The sequence below is a fragment of the Sturnus vulgaris genome, chromosome 5, assembly GCF_052056855.1.
Source record: "Sturnus vulgaris isolate bStuVul1 chromosome 5, bStuVul1.hap1, whole genome shotgun sequence".
Taxonomy (NCBI): Eukaryota; Metazoa; Chordata; class Aves; order Passeriformes; family Sturnidae; genus Sturnus; species Sturnus vulgaris.
In genome coordinates this window covers 73490091-73509669 of record NC_142247.1, presented here as the reverse complement: position 1 = coordinate 73509669, position 19579 = coordinate 73490091, and the positions used below count along the sequence as shown (strand labels likewise).

Below are 19579 nucleotides of genomic sequence, written 5' to 3'. Positions count from 1 at the left end.
CCTCCAGAGGTGACAGCAAAGTGGCAGCTGACAGTTCCCAAAAAGCTTGGGAAGCAGCAGGAATCCAAATTCCATGAAATTCCTTTTCCTGGCTGCTCTTGTCCTGTTTGTGCCTCTGATCTGGGCACGTCCCTGTTCCCAAGGAATGCTCAGGGAACAGGAGGGGCTGGAAGGGAGCACTGATCCCACACCCACTGCAGGCTTGGTGATCCCAATCAGACCCAAGAATTTGGGGGAATTCCTGCCCATGAAGGAAATGCATTCCTGGAGTCCAAAGTGCAGCTCCACGAATGAGAAAACGCCAGGATGAGATTCCTGCAGCAGGCACAGCCCACAGCTCCATTCCCCAGCGTCCATTCCCCTTTCTGAAACCACTTTCAGTTTTGATTTCCAATGGGAAACAGCTCTGGAATTGTGGCACGAGGCAGGGAGAGAATGATCCACCTGAGCATTCCCAGGAGAGCTGGGAAATAAAGGAGATTTAAGGGCAGGGAAGAGACATGAAGGAAGTGTTCAGGATTATTTTTGGCTGTAAGTTTCGTTTTAGGATTGGAAATCTCTCTCCAGTTTGTCCCTGAGTTGGGCTGAAACCAAAACAAAGGAATTTTTCTGCTGCTGCCTCATTTCTTCCCTCCTGGTTGGCTGCAGGGAGAAGGGAAAGAGTCCAGGGAAATCCCTTGGCTGCAAGGATGGAAATTTAATTCTCTGCGACAGATTTAGGATTTCCTCCCGTGGCTGGGCAGAAACAGTTCATTTCCAAGAAATAAACTTCCTTTCGATACTTTCCAGCATTGCATTTCCTAATTTTCCAGTGGGTCAGAGGGATTTCCAGGAATGATGGGATATTCAGGAAGTTTGGGAAAGAGGGGCAATGCTCCAAAATGAATCCTGGTCTGTCTGACCCCATCCCTAAAGTGCAGATTCCTCTGGATTCCTCATTCCCAGCTCCTGGAGGATGAGGCAGGGCTGGAGAAAAGGAATCACAGCATTCCCAGGGAGCCTGGAAGTTCCTCTGGAGCTGGGAACATCCTGCTCCAACATCCACTGGAACTGGGAGCTGGGCTGAAGTCCTGCTCCAACATCCTCTGGAATTTGGAGCTGGACTGAAATCCTGCTCCAAAATCCACCTGAAATTTGGAGTTGGGCTGAAATCCTGCTCCAACATCCTCTGGAATTGGGAGCTGGACTGAAATCCTGCTCCAACATCCTCCGGAATTTGGAGCTGGGCTGAAATCCTGCTCCAACATCTGCCAGCAGCTCTGGTTCACAGTGGCACCCCGTGGCTTTCCCTTACCTTTGGGCAGTCCCAGCTGCTGCAGCTCCCCTGGCAGAGATTCCCTGTCAGCATCGTGCCCTGGGGAGGATGAAGTCACCTCCACATCCCCTGACTCTGCAGCCGGGGGGGAGGGTGAGCTCTGTCACTTTGGCATTCCCAGGAGCATGGCTGCCGTCCCTGGAGCACGGCTCCATCCATGCCAAGGCCAGCAGAGGTCACCGAACTCTGCATCCCAGGTCAGCCTCAGCATCTCCTCACACTGGGGGGGACAGAGCGCCATGGCAAACCCCAGCTGACACCTCAGGGTTAACAACAACAATTCTCACCTAAATATTAACACCAAAAACATCTGCTGTGCATCTTATTACTGCTAGGACAGGCTGGGACCTTTGACCCCTGACCTTTGCCTGTTGACCCTTGACCTTTGACCCCTGACCTTTGACCCTTAACCCTGACCTTTGCCTTTTGACCCTTGACTCTTGACCCCGACCATTAACCCTTGACCCTTGACTTTTGACCCTTGACCTTTGACTCTTGACCTCGACCCTTAACCTTTGACCCGTGACCTTTGACCCTTGACCTTTGACCCTTGACCTTTGATTCCCCCCCCTGACGTTTGACCCTTGACCTTTGATCCGGTCTGAACAGTTCTGATCCAGTTTGATCCTGTCTTAACCAGTCTGATCTGGTTCCAACTGTTCTGAACCTGTTTGATCCGGTGCTGACCAGTCTAAACTGGTTCAAAGCGGTTCGAGCCTGTCTGAACCGGTTCCGACCGGTTCAATCCGGTTGGTGCCGTTTGAGCCCTGCCCTGTCCCCGCGGTCACGGCCATTGCTGAACTCTGCTGTCCCAGCAATTCTCCTCCCCCCCCCTGCACTGCAGCTCTCCCCAGACACCTGGAAGCTTCCAGCACATTCTGACTCTGCCACAACTGCAGCACCACCTCTGGGGAGCTAAGCAGCAGTTATTTATTCATTTATTTATTCATTTATTTATTCAGTCATTCATTTATTTAGTTTTTTCATTCATTCATTTATTCATTTTTTCCTCTATTTAGTTTTTTCATTTATTCATTCATTCATTCCTTTATTCATTCACTTATTCATTAATTTATTTATTCCTTTATTTATTTATTCCCAGATTATGGCCCTGGGATTTCCAGCAGCACAGAACTGAGTTCCCCTCTCAATCCTGGCTCGTTCCTCATGTGGATAAAACCAAGTTTCAGTCATTGGAAAATCCCTTGCCCTGCACTTTTTCCATTCTGGATCTCGCTGCTGAAGTCACTGTTGTGTTTCCAGCTCAGTCTGGCACTGTGCAGATGCTCAGTAAATAGAAATATTTTCTTCCAAGTCATTTCCAATCAGCTAATGGAATAATTGGATAATGAAGAGCAAACAGAAGTTGTGTGATGACTGAGCACAACAGGAGTCCTGAGGAAAATGCTGGAATTCCTGACTGCAGGTTCCAATATTGTAACACAGCAATGTCCACTCTGAGAAACTCCCACCTTCTAAAAGAGCTGTTACCAACAGCATTAATCCACGTTCTTGTCACTTTGGTGACTCCATTCCTCCTGGCACTCACATGCAAAGGGAGGAATTTGGGATCTTCACTCGAGGCTTGGAAAAGAAAGAACAAAGCAGGAAAACTCTTCCAGCCTCTGTCGTTCCTGCTCAGCCTCCAAGAGAGATGAAAAAACATTTTAGTCCCGTGCAAATACATCAGCTCCTTTTCCTAAAAACATCTGCTCCAAGAAATGATTTCCCTTGCTTTGGCTGCATCCCCAAGTATGCTCTGTGCACCTCGGAGGTGAGGGGATTGTCACAAGGAAATAAAACAAGCTTGGTGACAGATTTCTTCTGGAACAAAGACCATGGGAAGAGTGCAGCTCAAACCATCCCAACCCTGGCAGCCCCGTGTCACAGGCAGCACAATCCCATGGGCTCAGCCCCCCCAGTTTCTGGGGAAATGAATGCTCACAGTTTGCTGAATGCTCCTCCAAAAGCAGAGGGGTCAGCACCAAGCCCTGGGAAGCCAAGGATTGTGCAGAGCCCCCAGTGCAGCAGGGGTGGCAGGACACGAGGTTTGTGCTCTGCCACAGCAAGAGGGGCAATGCTCCAAAATGAATCCTGGTCTGCCTGACCCCATCCCTAAAGTGCAGATTCCTCTGGATTCCTCATTCCCAGCTCCTGCAGGATGAGGCAGGGCTGGAGAAAAGGAATCACAGCATTCCCAGGGAGCCTGGAAGCTCCTCTGGAGCTGGGAACATCCTGCTCCAACATCCACTGGAACTGGGAGCTGGGCTGAGATCCTGATCCAATTATCTGTTTGATTTTGGAGCTGGGCTGAAATCCTTCTCCATTATCTGTTTGATTTTGGAGCTGGGATGTGCCAAGAGGATTTGTCCCACATCCAGGATGGCTCTGGGAAGCTGGAGGGCTTTGTTAGAGCTGGATTTGCTCTTCTTTGACTGCTGGGAAAGAGATGAGTGGAGTCAGGGGGCCGAAGAACTGCTGGGTGCAAGCTTGGCAAAGGAATCCCCCTGGATCCTGGCTGCCATCGCTCTGTGGGAGGGAAAAAAAAGGAGATTTCAGGGAAGAGGAAACTGCAGGAACACAACCTCGGCTTCCAAGCTCTGCCACAATGCAGGGAAGGGAGCCATGATGTGCCCAAAGCAAGGAGATCCCACACACAACCATGGAATGGCTCGAGGGACACCCATGTCCCCAAGTGTCACATCCACAGGGCTTGGAAATCCCTCCAGGAATGGGAATTCCATGAAGGAATTTTCCCCCAAATCCAGCCTAAAGCTCCCCTGGCACAGCCTGAGGCTCTTCCCTCTTGTCCTGGACATGGAGCTCCACAGGCTGACCTCGTGCTCCCCACAGGCCTTGGCCTTCCCAGCACCCTCTGGAAAAGGATCCAGGTGGCACCAAACCCAAACCTGGCCCCAAAAGTTGGATTGTCACCAGGGCCAGGGGTGCTGTGCCAACCCCACATGGATATTCCATGAGTCACACATGGGATCTGACACAACAAATCCCCAAACTTGGGATCTGACACAACAAATCCCCAAACTCGGATCCAGGATTGAATTTTGGATGTTCAGGACTGAGTGGATCTGTGGGAAGTGCAACCTGACCTGGAATCAGCCTTGGAATCCACCCCTGGTTGTGAGCACAAGGAAATGGAGGGGAGCTGAGATCCCTGCTCAGAACAGGACTGGAATGGCTCAGGAAAGCTCCCAAATCCCAAATCCCAAATCCCAGGGAAGTTACATACATAAGTCAATGGGAGCTTCTTCACCACCAGCCCAGAGCTGAATTCCAGGGATTTGGAACATCCTGACATACAACAAGTGACAGGAGCTCCATCCTTGTCCTTCCCAGCCTCACTCAGCAGCTCCACCCGGAGGAAACGCTCCTGGGAAACAGAAAAGAAGGGAATTTCAACCCTCAGAGGGAGATGAGGGAAGCTGAAGGTTGTGCTGTAAATTTTTTTAACCCCTAAGGAAGTGACTTTGAACATGATGGGATTGAAAGGAGGAACAAAACCCCGAATTCCTGGTGAGGAAAAAGCTCCAGAATAAGCCAATGGCAGGAAAGAGATGAGGAAAAAAAAGGGGAAAAAGGGGGGGAAAAAGGGGGGGAAAAAGGGGGGGAAAAAGGGGGGGAAAAAGGGGGGGAAAAAGGGGGGGAAAAAGGGGGGGAAAAAGGGGGGGAAAAAGGGGGGGAAAAAGGGGGGGAAAAAGGGGGGGAAAAAGGGGGGGAAAAAGGGGGAAAAGGAAGAGCTGGAAGGCCCTGAAGGCAGGAAAAAGGGAACCTCCCTGGAGATAAAAACCCAGGATCTGTGGGAAACAACATCCAAATGCAAGAGCTATGGGAAAATCCCACTGCAATCCTGTGTCTTCCTACTGGAATCTCTGATGGAGCAGCAAAATGCAGGGATCAGAGTGACTCCCACTGCTCTGGAACATGTCCATGGCACCAATCCCAGGATCAGGATGGATTTTGGGATAATCCTTTGGTGCCTTCAGCCACCCCACAGCAGGATTCCCCTTGCCCTGGGAAGGTTTCACCCACTCCAGCCAGAGTTAGGAGGTTTTCCAGGGATTTGGACATCAGCAGGCACTTCTTGGCTCTGGTCACAGCCACGTAGAGAAGGTTCCACTCATCCTCAGGGGTCCTGCCTGGGAGGGAGGACAGAAAATCCATGGATTTAGGGAGCAGGGATCAACAGCTCTGTGCTCCTCCAATGCTTCAGCAGCTTGGAGAAACCTGGGATAGTGGGAAGTGCCCATGGCCATGGAATTGGATGGGATTTAAGGTCCCTTCCAAACCAGCCCATCCCAGGATTGCAGGTCTGCAAGGACAGTGGGGGTTTGGTTTCTCTGGAAAATCAGGAATTTGCAGCCCCTGTGTTTGCTGGGCAGCTCCCAAATTCCAGCCTCCAGGCAAAGGCAGGGCTCTGAACATGCCCAGAGAAAATTCCCCTTTTCCAGTTTGGAGCTTCCCAGTGCCTGGATTCCCTCTGCTCACTGGGAAGGGAGCAGCTCCCCCACAACAGGAGCCTCAGGGCAGCAGAGAATTCCCAAAGCTGGACTGGCCTTTGCTGCAGGAATATTTATGGAATGGGAGAATCCTTAGGGTTGGAAAAGGTGTTGCAGCAGGATGAGGAGGGAGAAGTTGTTTTCATGGGAAAAAAAATCAAATTTTTAATCTATTTTTAGAGCGCCTAAAAATAGGGAAAGCTCTAAAAATAGATACAAAAACTAGAAATAGGTACTTGACCTTTCTTTTCCTTATTCTGTTTGGACACAAGCTCATGGAATCATGGAATTATTCAGGTTGGGAAAGGTCTCCAAGACATGGAAGGGTCACCCATGTCCCCAAAGTGCCACATCCCCAGGGCTTGGAAATCCAAACCTCCCTGGGCAGCTCTTCCAATGTCTCCCAACCTTTTCCATGGAGAAATTTTCCCTAAAATCCAATCTAAACCTTCCCCTGTTCCCAAATCCCTCCAAGAATTCGGGGAGTCGTGCAGAGCCACAGGGTTCCCTCCCGATCCCCCTTTTTTCTCCAGGCTGAATCCCCCTTTTTTCCCAGGTTTTGGGGTCCCCCTCACTCAGAGTCAGGTTGATCCTCCTCAGGAAAGCCCCAGTGGCAGAAGGGATTTGCACAAAATCGTCAGAGACACAAACGGTGTCGAATTCCAGGCCCTTGGCTTGGTGCACGGTCCCGATGAGGAAATCTGGGAAAAAAAAAAAAAAAAAAAAAGAAAAAAAGGAAAAAAAGGGATCACTCTGGGCAGCAATTGTGGGGGTTGGGTTTTGTTTTTTTTTTTTGTTTCATTTCATTTCATTCTTGAATCTCTTTTCACAAGTTGAAATCAGGAGCAAAGCTCCTCTCAGATATCAGGGAGATTCCTGGTTGGAATCCTGAATGTTCAGTTTTGGAGGAATTTTCTCTGCACAAATTCCAACAGGAATCCCAGAATGGCCAAGGGTTTCACATCCCACTACAAAATTATCCTGATTTTTTTTTCCAGGATGAGATGATTGGAAAATGATCCCAGATTTTTCCCCAGGATGAGATGATTAAAAAATTATCCCCATTTTCCCCAGGATGAAATGACTGTAAAATTACAAAATTATCCAGATTTTCCCCAAGATGAGATGACTGTAAAATTATCCTGATTATTTTCCAGGACACCATGACCATAAAATAATCCCAGATTTTCCCCAGGATGAGATAATTACAAAATTATCCTGATTTTTCCCCAGGATGACATGACTATAAAAATTATCCCAGATTCTCCCATGGATGAGATAATTAAAAAATTATCCCCATTTTTTTCAAGAATGAGATGATTACAAAATGATCCTGATTTTCCCCAGGATGAGGTGATTGGAAAATTATCCCCATTTTCCCCAGGAGGCCATGAGCATAAAATAATCCAGATTTTCCCCAGGATGAGATAATTAGAAAATAATCCCAGATTTTCCCCAGGACACCATTACCATAAAATAATCCAGATTTTCCCCATGATACCACAACAATAAAATAATCCTGATTTTTTTCCAGGTTACCATGACCATAAAATAATCCAGATTTTTTTTTCCAGGACACCACGACCATAAAATAATCCTGATTTTTTTTTCCAGGACACCACGACCATAAAATAATCCTGATTTTTTTTTTCCAGGACACCACGACCATAAAATAATCCTGATTTTTTTTTTCCAGGACACCACGACCATAAAATAATCCTGATTTTTTTTTTCCAGGACACCACGACCATAAAATAATCCTGATTTTTTTTTTCCAGGACACCACGACCATAAAATAATCCTGATTTTTTTTTCCAGGACACCACGACCATAAAATAATCCCGAATTTCCTGTGCTCACCTGCCAGGCCCTGCTGGCCCACGTGGCAGCTCTGGATGCTGAGCAGCAGCTCAGGGATCCTGGCTTTGTATTTCTCCACAATGCAGATTTTAGCCTGCAGGTCCCTGTCCTCCACACGTTGGGAATATTCCTTCAATCCCACAAACCCCTCGGATTCCTCCCATTTCCTGATGAAGGAATCTTCAATCTCCAGCTGAGCTGCAAAAAAAAAAAAAAAAAAGTCAATATTTCCATTTATTTCAAGGTTTAATTCATGTTTTTTTTCACTCTGAGGTTTTTATTTCCCAAAAGTTGGGGGTGATGTTGGTGTCATGAATTATTTGTGGATTTTTTTGTGGTTTTAAAAGTGTGATTTTTTACATCAGGAATTTTATCCAGGATATTATTTATACTTCTGTATTTGTTTTATATATGTTTCTATATATTTTATATAATTATATATAAATACAAAACATATTATAATATATGATTATATGAATAATTAATACATAATATATAAAATATGTAATATATAGCCTATAATAGCTAATATCTAATATTTAATATCTATTATATAATACATTATAAATAATATATAATATATAATACATAATAAACATATAATATATAACATAATATATAAAATATATTAAAATTACAATATAGAAATGTATATATTTATATATAATCTAATTACATAAACATTTTTCTATAATGTAATATATAAAAATTATATAAATAATTATATTAAAAATAGATACAAAATAAATACAGGTATATGAAAATACATTAGATATAATTATATATGTAAAATATGTATTTTGTATAATTTTCTATTTATATAGATTTTGTTTATTTTATTTGAAAGGAAAGGCCTGAATTTCATCTGGAATTTTATTCTGAATTTTATTCTGTATTTTAAAGGAAATCCTGAATTTTATTTCATAGTTTCAAGGAGATCCTGAGTTTTATTCTGAATTTTATCTGGAATTTTAGTCCATATTCCAAAGGAAATCCTGATTTTTTGTATCCTGAATTTTATTACACATTTTAAAGGAAATCCTGAATTTCATCTGGAATTTTATTCTGAATTTTATTCCATATTTGAAAGGAAATTTTTAAAAAAAGGAACTTCATACCCAAAACAATCCAAGAAAAGCTGAAGAGAAATTTAAAAATTAATTAAGAAATATAAAATTAACCACCCAAAAGGGTTTTGATTTCCACTGAAACCTAAAAATTCCTGGATAAAAAGAAGGACAAAGGAATACTCACAATTTTTCCTGACCTCTGCAGGTTGGCTCAGTTTCCAAATGTCATAAATTCTGCTCAGGCCAAATCTGCCCAGTCCCTGAAATAAAGAAAAATGTATTTTAATAATAAATTAAATTAAATGGAATTGAATTCGATTCAATAAAAATAGAAATTAAAAAAAAAAATTTAAATTTATCCTAAAAATGGGATGAGGCCTACACGGGTTGGATCATAATGACATCCCTGGGCATAAAAAAAAAATCCTGTTTTTTCCTCAAAATTCCTGTTTTTTTCTGGAATATTCATTTAAAACCTTGGTAGAACTTGTTCCATCCCTCTTTCCCTCTCCCATCCCTCATAAAAATGGAACAAATTATCCTAAAAATTGGAGAAATTGTCTTAAAAATGGGATGAGGCCTGCACGGGTTGGATCATAATGACATCCCTGGGCATAAAAAAATTCCTGTTTTTTTCCTAAAAATTCCTGGTTTTTTCTGGAATATTCATTTAAAACTTGGAACAACTTGTTCCATCCCTCTTTCCCTGCTCCATCCCCATAAAAATGGGACAAATTATCCTAAAAATGAGAAAAATTGTCTTAAAAATGGGATGAGGCCTGCACGGCTTGGAGTATAACAGCATCCATGGGGATAAAAATTTCCTGGTTTTTTTCCTCAAAATTCCTGCTTTTTCCTGGAATATTCATTTAAAACCTTGGAACAACTTGTTCCATCCCTTTTTCCCTCTCCCATCCCTCATAAAAATGGAACAAATTATCCTAAAATGGGAGAAATTATCTTAAAAATGGGATGAGGCCTGCACGGGTTGGAGAATAACGGCATACCTGGGCATAAAAAATTCCTGTTTTTTCCTCAAAATTCCCGTTTTTTTCTGGAATATTCATTTAAAACCTTGGTAGAACTTGTTCCAGTTGTCCATCCCTCATTCCCTGCCCCATCCCTGATAAAAATGTCACAAATTATCCTAAAAATGGGATGAGGCCTACACGGGTTGGATCATAAAGACATCCCTGGGCACAAAAAATTCCTGTTTTTTCCTGGAAATTCTTGCTTTTTTTTCTGGAATATTCATTTAAAACCTTGGAACAACTTGTTCCATCCCTCTTTTCCCTGCTCCATCCCTCATAAAAATGGAACAAATTATCCTAAAAATGGGAGAAATTGTCTTAAAAATGGGATGAGGCCTGCACGGCTTGGAGTATAACAGCATCCATGGGGATAAAAATTTCCTGGTTTTTTTCCTCAAAATTCCTGCTTTTTCCTGGAATATTCATTTAAAACCTTGGAACAACTTGTTCCATCCCTTTTTCCCTCTCCCATCCCTCATAAAAATGGAACAAATTATCCTAAAAATGGGAGAAATTATCTTAAAAATGGGATAAGGCCTGCACGGGTTGGAGAATAACGGCATACCTGGGCATAAAAAATTCCTGTTTTTTCCTCAAAATTCCTGTTTTTTTCTGGAATATTCATTTAAAACCTTGGAAGAACTTGTTCCAATTGTCCATCCCTCTTTCCCTGCCCCATCCCTGATAAAAATGTCACAAATTATCCTAAAAATGGGATGAGGCCTACACAGGTTGGATCATAAAGACATCCCTGGGCATAAAAAATTCCTGTTTTTTCCTAAAAATTCCTGTTTTTTTCTGGAATATTCATTTAAAACTTGGAACAACTTGTTCCATCCCTCTTTCCCTGCTCCATCCCTCATAAAAATGGGACAAATTATCCTAAAAATGAGAAAAATTATCCTAAAAATGGGATGAGGCCTGCACGGCTTGGAGTATAACAGCATCCATGGGGATAAAAATTTCCTGTTTTTTTTCCTCAAAATTCCTGCTTTTTCCTGGAATATTCATTTAAAACCTTGGAACAACTTGTTCCATCCCTTTTTCCCTCTCCCATCCCTCATAAAAATGGGACAAATTATCCTAAAAATGGGAGAAATTATCTTAAAAATGGGATGAGGCCTGCACGGGTTGGAGAATAACGGCATCCCTGGGCACAAAAAATTCCTGTTTTTTTCCTCAAAATTCCCGTTTTTTTCTGGAATATTCATTTAAAACCTTGGTAGAACTTGTTCCAGTTGTCCATCCCTCATTCCCTGCCCCATCCCTGATAAAAATGTCACAAATTATCCTAAAAATGGGATGAGGCCTACACGGGTTGGATCATAATGACATCCCTGGGCATAAAAAAATTCCTGTTTTTTCCTGGAAATTCTTGCTTTTTATTCTAGAATATTAATTTAAAACCTTGGAACAACTTGTTCCATCCCTTTTTCCCTCTCCCATCCCTCATAAAAATAGAACAAATTATCCTAAAAATGGGAGAAATTATCTTAAAAATGGGATGAGGCCTGCACGGGTTGGAGTATAACGGCGTACCTGGGCACAAAAAATTCCTGTTTTTTCCTAAAAATTTCTGTTTTTTTTCTAGAATATTCATTTAAAACTTGGAACAACTTGTTCCATTCCTCTTTCCCTGCCCTATCCCTGATAAAAACAGGAAAAATAATCCTAAAAATGGGATGAGGCCTACACGGGTCGGAGAATAACAGCCTCCCTGGGCACAAAAAATTCCATTTTTTTCCTGGAATGTCGATTGAAATCCCTGGAATTGGGACTGGAAGTGGAGTGGCCCTCACCCCAATGATGTGGATGTGGGCAGGGGGGTCCCTTGCAGAGAGCTCCACGGCGTGGTCGAACACGCTGCAGTTACTGCGGGACAGCAGAGCCACCTTCCCCCGGCGGGACCCCCGCACGTCTCCTGCAGGAGAAACCCACACTCAGTTAGCCAGGGAAACTCCTGGAGAAACCCACAATTATCCAGGGAAACTCCTGGAGAAACCCACACTCAGTTAGCCAGGGAAACTCCTGGAGAAACCCACACTCAGTTAGCCAGGGAAACTCCTGGAGAAACCCACAATTATCCATGGAAACTCCTGGAGAAATCCAGAATTATCCATGGAAACTCCTGGAGAAACCCGCAATTATCCAGGGAAACTCCTGGAGAAATCCAGAATTATCCAGGGAAACTCCTGGAGAAATCCACAGTTAATCCATGGAAACTCCTGGAGAAATCCACAGTTAATCCATGGAAACTCCTGGAGAAATCCACAGTTAATCCATGGAAACTCCTGGAGAAACCCACAGTTAATCCATGGAAACTCCTGGAGAAACCCACACTCAGTTAGCCAGGGAAACTCCTGGAGAAACCCACAATTATCCATGGAAACTCCTGGAGAAATCCAGAATTATCCATGGAAACTCCTGGAGAAATCCACACTCAGTTAGCCAGGGAAACTCCTGGAGAAACCCACACTCAGTTAGCCAGGGAAACTCCTGGAGAAATCCAGAATTATCCATGGAAATTCCTGGAGAAACCCACACTCAGTTATCCAGGGAAACTCCTGGAGAAACCCAGAATTATCCAGGGAAACTCCTGGAGAAATCCACACTCAGTTAGCCAGGGAAACTCCTGGAGAAATCCAGAATTATCCAGGGAAACTCCTGGAGAAACCCACACTCAGTTAGCCAGGGAAACTCCTGGAGAAATCCACAATTATCCAGGGAAACTCCTGGAGAAATCCACAGTTAATTATCCATGGAAACTCCTGGAAAAATCCACAGTTAATTATCCATGGAAACTCCTGGAGAAATCCAGAATTATCCATGGAAATTCCTGGAGAAATCCACAGTTATCCATGGATATTCCTGGAGAAATTCCCAGTTACCCACGACCATTCCCAGCAGGAATTCCCGGTTACCCTTAGTTATCATTAACTATTAATCAATTCTTACAGAATTATTAATTGATTATTAATTGATTATTAATTGATTATGAGTCAATTCCCGCTCTCCTCACCCCAGCTGTCCCATCCCAGCAGGAATTCCCAGTTACCCACGGCCATTCCAAGGAGGAATTCCCAGTTACCCTCCATTACTATTAACGATTACTGAATTATTAATTGATTATTAATTGATTATTAGGGAATTCCCGCTCTCCTCACCCCAGCTGTCCTGTCCCAGCAGGGATTTGCTGCGGATCCCTTTGCAAACTTCCAGGATCGTGGATCCCACGTAGGCGATCTCGGGCCCGAAGCGAAAACTCTGCAGGGGAAAAAAAAAAAAAAAAATAAAATCCCCAGGGAATTTCCAGAAGGTTCCAAACCCAGGGAATTTCCAGAAGGTTCCAGGCCCAGGGAAAATCCTGAGGGAATTTCCAGAAAGTTCCAGGCCCAGGAAAATCCTGAGGGAATTTCCACAAAGTTCCAGGCCCAGGGAAAATCCTGAGGGAATTTCCACAAAGTTCCAGGCCCAGGAAAATCCTGAGGGAATTTCCAGAAAGTTCCAGGCCCAGGGAAAATCCTGAGGGAATTTCCAGAAGGTTCCAGGCCCAGGGAAAATCCTGAGGGAATTTCCAGAAAGTTCCAGGCCTGGAGAAATCCTGAGGGAATTTCCACAAAGTTCCAGGCCCAGGAAAATCCTGAGGGAATTTCCAGAAAGTTCCAGGCCTGGAGAAATCCTGAGGGAATTTCCAGAAGGTTCCAGGCCCAGGGAATTTCCAGAAAGTTCCAGGCCCAGGGAAAATCCTGAGGGAATTTCCAGAAAGTTCCAGGCCCAGGGAAAATCCTGAGGGAATTTCCAGAATGTTCCAGGCCCAGGGAAATCCTGAGGGAATTTCCAGAATGTTCCAGGCCCAGGGAAATCCTGAGGGGATTTCCAGAAGGTTCCAAACCCAGGGAATTTCCAGAAGGTTCCAGGCCCAGGGAAATCCTGAGGGAATTTCCAGAATGTTCCAGGCCCAGGAAAATCCTGAGGGAATTTCCCCTTTTTTTAAATTTTCCCCATTTTTTTTTATTTATCCCTTTTTTCTTGGTGATTTTTTCCCTTTAAAAAAAAAAAAATTCCCCATTTTTTGGGTGTTTTTTTTTTTTGTGATTTTTTTTCCCGGATTTTTTTCATTTTTTTCCATTTTTTTGGGGTGATTTTTTTTTTTCCCCGGATTTTTTTCAATTTTTTTCCAATTTTTTGGGGGTGATTTTTTTTCCCGGATTTTTTTCAATTTTTTCCTTTTTTTTTTTTTTTTTGGTGATTTTTTTCCCCGGATTTTTTTTCATTTTTTTTTCCATTTTTTGGGTGATTTTTTTTCGGATTTTTTTCAATTCTTTCCCGGATTTTTTTCTATTTTTCCCAGATTTTTTTCATTTTTTAAATTTTTTCGGTGATTTTTTCCATTTTTTTTGTTGATTTTTTTCTGGATTATTTTCCATTTTCCCCATTTTTTTGTGCTTTTTTTCATGATTTTTTCCCGGATTTTTTTCATTTTTTTTTTAATTCCCCATTTTTTATTTTAAATTCCCCCATTTTTATTTTCCCTCACCTGTGTCAGGTAGAAGAGGTGTGTGTGGGGCAGGCACTGCAGGCAGTTCACTGCCCCCCTGAAACTGTAAATTTGCTGGTGAGGGTCCCCCACCAGGATTTTCCCACATTTTTGGGATTGGATGATGTCCACGATGGCTGAAGAAGGAAAAAAAAAAATAAAATTTGGATTATTGTTAAAAAAAAAAAGAAAAAAAAATTGGATTATTGTGAAAAAAATGAAAAAAAAAGGAGTATTTTTGAAAAAAATTTGAATTATTGTGAAAAAATGGAAAAAAAATTGGATTATTTTGTAAAAAAATTTGGATTATTGTAAAAAAAAAAAAAAGGGAAAAAATTGGATTATTTTGTAAAAAAAATTGGATTATTGTAAAAAAAATGGGGAAAAAATTGGATTATTTTATTAAAAAATTTGGATTATTGTACAAAAAAATTAAGAAAAAAATTAGATTATTGGGAATAAAAAAAGTAAAAAAATTGGATTATTGTGAAAAAAAAATGAAATAAGAAATAAATAAAATTTTAAAAATTAAAATAACATAATAATATATTTGATATTTTTATTAATTTAATCCCTTACCAGGGGTGCAATTCTGAACCTCATCCACCAGGATAATGGAATTATATAAAATAATGAACAGATATTTTAAATTTCTATTTTTTAATAATTTTTATTAATTTATTTCTGTATTTTGTATTTTTTTATTATTTTTATTTCTTATTAGGGGTAAAATCCTGCGCCTCATCCACCAGGATAATGGTATTATATAAAATAATGAACAGATATTTTAAATTTCTATTTTTTAATAATTTTTATTAATTTATTTGTCTATTTTGTATTTTTTTATTATTTTTATTTCTTACCAGGGGTGCAATCCTGAGCCTCATCCACCAATATAATGTAATTACATAAAATAATGAACAGATATTTTTAATTTCTATTTATTTCTAATTTTTATGATTTTATTTATTTCTATATTTAATATTTTTTAATTATTTTTATTCTTACCAGGAGTACAATCCTGAGCCTCATCCACCAAAATAATGTAATTACATAAAATAATGAACAGATATTTTTAATTTCTATTTATTTCTCATTTTTATTAATTTAATTCCTCACCAGGGGTGCAATCCTGAGCCTCATCCACCAGGATAATGTAATTATATAAAATAATGAACAGATATTTTAAATTTCTATTTATTTATCATTTTTATTAATTTATTTTTTCTATATCTTATATTTTTTAATTAATTTAATTCCTCACCAGGGGTGCAATCCTGAGCCTCATCCACCAGGATAATGGAATTATATAAAATAATGAACAGATATTTTTAATTTCTATTTATTTCTAATTTTAATGAATGTATTTATTTCTATATTTTATATTTTTAAATTATTTTTATTCTCACCTGGAGTACAATCCTGAGCCTCATCCACCAGGATTACCTGGAACCCCTCGAGTTGGGGCCTGCTCAGCTGCCACAGCTTCAAATAACCTGAAATGAAAAATAGGTCAGGAATTTTAATTTAATTACAAAAAAAAAAAAAAAAAAAAAAAAAAAAAAAAGATTTGGATTGTTGTGTAAAAAAAAAAATTTGAAAAAAAATTGGTTGTTGTGTAAAAAATAGTAAAAAAATTGGATTATTGTGTAAATAAGAATAAATATAATAAGAAATAAAAATTAAAAATTAATTTTTAAAAAGAAATAAAAATAAAAATAAAAACAATGATAAGGAAGAAAAATAGAAAGAAAAATAAAAATAAATATAATAAGAAATAAAAATAATAATAAAAAAACAAAAAATAAAAAACAATAAATATAATGATAAGAAAGAAAAATAAAAAATAAATATAATATAAAGAAATAAAAATAAGAAATAAAAATAAAAATGTAATAAAAATAATGAAATAAAATAAAATAATTTCAAATAGAAATAAAATTAATAATTAATATAATAATTACAATAAAATAATAAATAAAAAACCCCAAAAATTAAAATAATAGAAAATAAAAATAAAATAATAAAAATAAAATAAAAAATTAATAATAAATAGAATTAAAATAAGAAATAAAAATAAGAAAGATAAAAAATATAATAAGAAATAAAAATAAAAATAAAATTAAAATAATTAAAAATAAAAATAAATTAATAAATAAAAATAATAATAAATAAATAAAAATAATAATTAATTAATAATAAATCAGAAATCCCTGGATTTCCCACTAAAATCCCATTTTTCCAAGGCATTTCCCAGCCCTTTTACCATCACAAGTCATCTTGTATTTCTTCTCTGCATCCCCATCCAGTTTCTTCATTTTGTGCCAAATTTCTTTGGCCTCTTCCACACTGATCTAAAAATCAAACAGAAAATAAAATTGTGGAATAAAAATTAAATCCTGGAATGAAAATCAAATGGTGGAATAAAAAAAAAAAAAAAAAATCAAATAATGGAGTAAAAATCAAATAATGGAGTAAAAATCAAACCCTGGAAGGAAAAGAAAAGAATGGAATAAAAATCAAATCCTGGGATAAAAATCAAATTTTGATTCCTCCTCCCAATTTTTTTGATTCCTCCCCCCAATATTTTGATTTCTCCTTCCAATTTTTGATTTCTCCTCCCAATTTTTTGATTCCTCTCCCAATTTTTGATTTCTCCTCCCAATTTTTTCATTCCTCCTCCCAATTTTTGATTTCTTTTCCCAATTCTTTGATTTCTCCTCCCCCCAATATTTTTATTCTTCCTCCCAATTTTTTTTACTTCTCCTCCCAATTTTTGATTTCTTTTCCCAATTCTTTGATTTCTCCTCCCAATTTTTTTCACTTCTCCTCCCAATTTTTTTCACTTCTCCCCCCAATATTTTTTTCACTTCTCCCCCCAATATTTTTTTCACTTCTCCTCCCAATTTTTTTCACTTCTCCCCCCAATATTTTTTTCACTTCTCCCCCCAAAATTTTTTTCACTTCTCCTCCCAATTTTTTTCACTTCTCCTCCCAATTTTTTTTACTTCTCCTCCCAATTTTTTCACTCCTCCTCCCAATTTTTTGAGCAGGGCCATCCCCCACCACCAAAAATTCCAGAAAATTCCCCCAAAAAACCCCCCAAAAAACCCCAAAACCCCAAAAACTCACTCTTTTTTCCTCTCTGCTCACTTGCTCCACCAGCCCTTGGGTGTTTTTGAACCACAGGGGTGTGTGCTCCTCACAGATCTCCTCATCTGAAGATGCAAAGAAATTTTCCAAAGTCTGGCTCACCATTTTCCCTCTTATAAAAAGGGATTGACCTTTCCTTTTCTTAAGGAGGAAACTGATGGAATAAACTGACATCTTGGAAAAGTTCAGCTTGCCTTTGTCTTTGTAGCTGTGTCAGAGGTGATAAAAAGAAAAAAAAAATTAAAAATAAACAAGTTAAACCACACCGAAATTAATTTTTTTTTTTTGGGTGGGGCTATCCCCTGAAAAAAAAATCAGATTTTTTATGCTAATAATGGAATATCTGCACAGATTTGTGCTGGTGGAAGGAGAGATTTGTTGATTTTTAGAAAAAAAACTGAAAAAAAAAAAAATGAGGTGTTTTAAGAAAAACTGAGCTCATCCCCGGAATTCCAGAGGAAGGGAATGGGATTTTTTTTTTCCTCTTTTTCTTTCCTCTCCTCAGCTTAACAGAAATGGGATCATTAAACCCAGCCCAGGAAAAACAGCACTTGGAGGGAATTGCAGCATTCCAGGAAAAAAAAAAAAATCTCATTTCCAGGGGATTTCCACCTCCCTGTGAGAAATGTTAAAATCCCTGGAGCATCCCATTGGAAATCAGAAAATTCCAATTTTTCCCCCTCTCCCTCATGATATTTTTGCTGCCTCAAAAAATTCCTTTCCTCAATCCTTTCCTCGAATCCACAAAGAAATTTGAATTTTTCCCCAACTCACTGTCTCCCAATGCTCCCAAAAGCCAAGGAGTGGAAAGTTTTGCAGGTGACATTCCTTGGAAAAACCTCTTTGCCTTTCTCTGCCACAGCTTTGTTAAAAGTCAGGTAAAGGAATTTCAATTCCTGGAATTTCTCTGCATACTTGACCAAGGTTGAGGTTTTCCCTGTGCCTGGAGAGGAGAGGAAAATCAGGAATTAAATATCCAAAATCAGGAATAAAATAAAATATCCACAGTCAGGAATAAAATAAAATATCCACAGTCAGGAATAAAATAAAATATCCACAATCAGGAATAAAATATCCACAGTCAGGAATTAAATATCCAAAATCAGGAATTAATTATTCCATCTATTTATATATATATATTTTTTTTATATCTCCCTCTCCTGCTGTCCCAACTCCAATATTCCACTTCACTCCTGATTTCAGAGAATTCAGGGAATTATTTAGGTTGGAAAAAAAAAAAAAAAAAAAAAAGAAATCCTTGAAGGTCAAAGCCCAACAATTCCAAGGTCATCCAAAGTCCCCAAGTTCCACATGCACAGGGTTTAGAAATCCCTGCAGGAATGGGGATTTCTCCAGCCTTTGCAGGGAGGAATTTTCCCAATATCCAACCTAAACCTTCCCTGAGACAGATTTAGGAAATTCAAATTCCAGCCTGGATCCATTTTTCCATGGCTCAGTTCCTGCAGGAATTTCTCCTTTTTATCTTTTTTCCATGGCTCATTCCTGCAGGAATTTCTCCTTTTTTTATCTTTTTTCCATGGCTCATTCTTTCAGGAATTTCTCCTTTTTATCTTTTTTCCATGGCTCAGTTCCTGCAGGAATTTCTCCTTTTTATCTTTTTTCCATGGCTCAGTTCCTGCAGGAATTTCTCCTTTTTATCTTTTTTCCATGGCTCAGTTCCTGCAGGAATTTCTCCTTTTTGTTTTTTCTATGGGTCATTCCTGCAGGAATTTCTCCTTTTTTTAGTTTCCATGGGTCATTCCTGCAGGAATTTCTCCTTTTTGTTTTTTCCATGGCTCATTCCTGCAGGAATTTCTCCTTTTTGTTTTTTCCATGGCTCATTCCTGCAGGAATTTCTCCTTTTTGTTTTTTCCATGGCTCATTCCTGCAGGAATTTCTCCTTTTTGTTTTTTTCCATGGCTCATTCCTGCAGGAATTTCTCCTTTTTGTTTTTTTCCATGGCTCATTCCTGCAGGAATTTCTCCTTTTTGTTTTTTCCATGGCTCATTCCTGCAGGAATTTCTCCTTTTTTTTTTCCATGGCTCATTCCTGCAGGAATTTCTCCTTTTTGTTTTTTTCCATGGCTCATTCCTGCAGGA

General features: G+C 39.5%; 1 protein-coding gene across 1 annotated transcript in view; it reads right to left on the bottom strand.

Annotated features, from left to right (window-relative positions):
- Positions 1–2280: 2280 nt before the first annotated feature.
- The window catches only part of FBH1 (F-box DNA helicase 1), a 31604-nt gene continuing 14305 nt past the window's right edge, over positions 2281–19579 (bottom strand). The window contains exons 9-21 of the mRNA XM_088166070.1: positions 18255–18423; positions 17460–17688; positions 16594–16681; positions 15737–15823; positions 14328–14464; positions 12955–13054; positions 11590–11711; positions 8944–9019; positions 7690–7887; positions 6405–6530; positions 5363–5469; positions 4563–4703; positions 2281–3844 (exon numbers count right to left, since the gene is read on the bottom strand). Of these exons, the coding sequence (XP_088022196.1) occupies positions 3725–3844; positions 4563–4703; positions 5363–5469; positions 6405–6530; positions 7690–7887; positions 8944–9019; positions 11590–11711; positions 12955–13054; positions 14328–14464; positions 15737–15823; positions 16594–16681; positions 17460–17688; positions 18255–18423 (1700 nt within the window). The 3' untranslated portion in view covers positions 2281–3724. The remainder of the gene's footprint in view (positions 3845–4562; positions 4704–5362; positions 5470–6404; positions 6531–7689; positions 7888–8943; positions 9020–11589; positions 11712–12954; positions 13055–14327; positions 14465–15736; positions 15824–16593; positions 16682–17459; positions 17689–18254; positions 18424–19579) is intronic.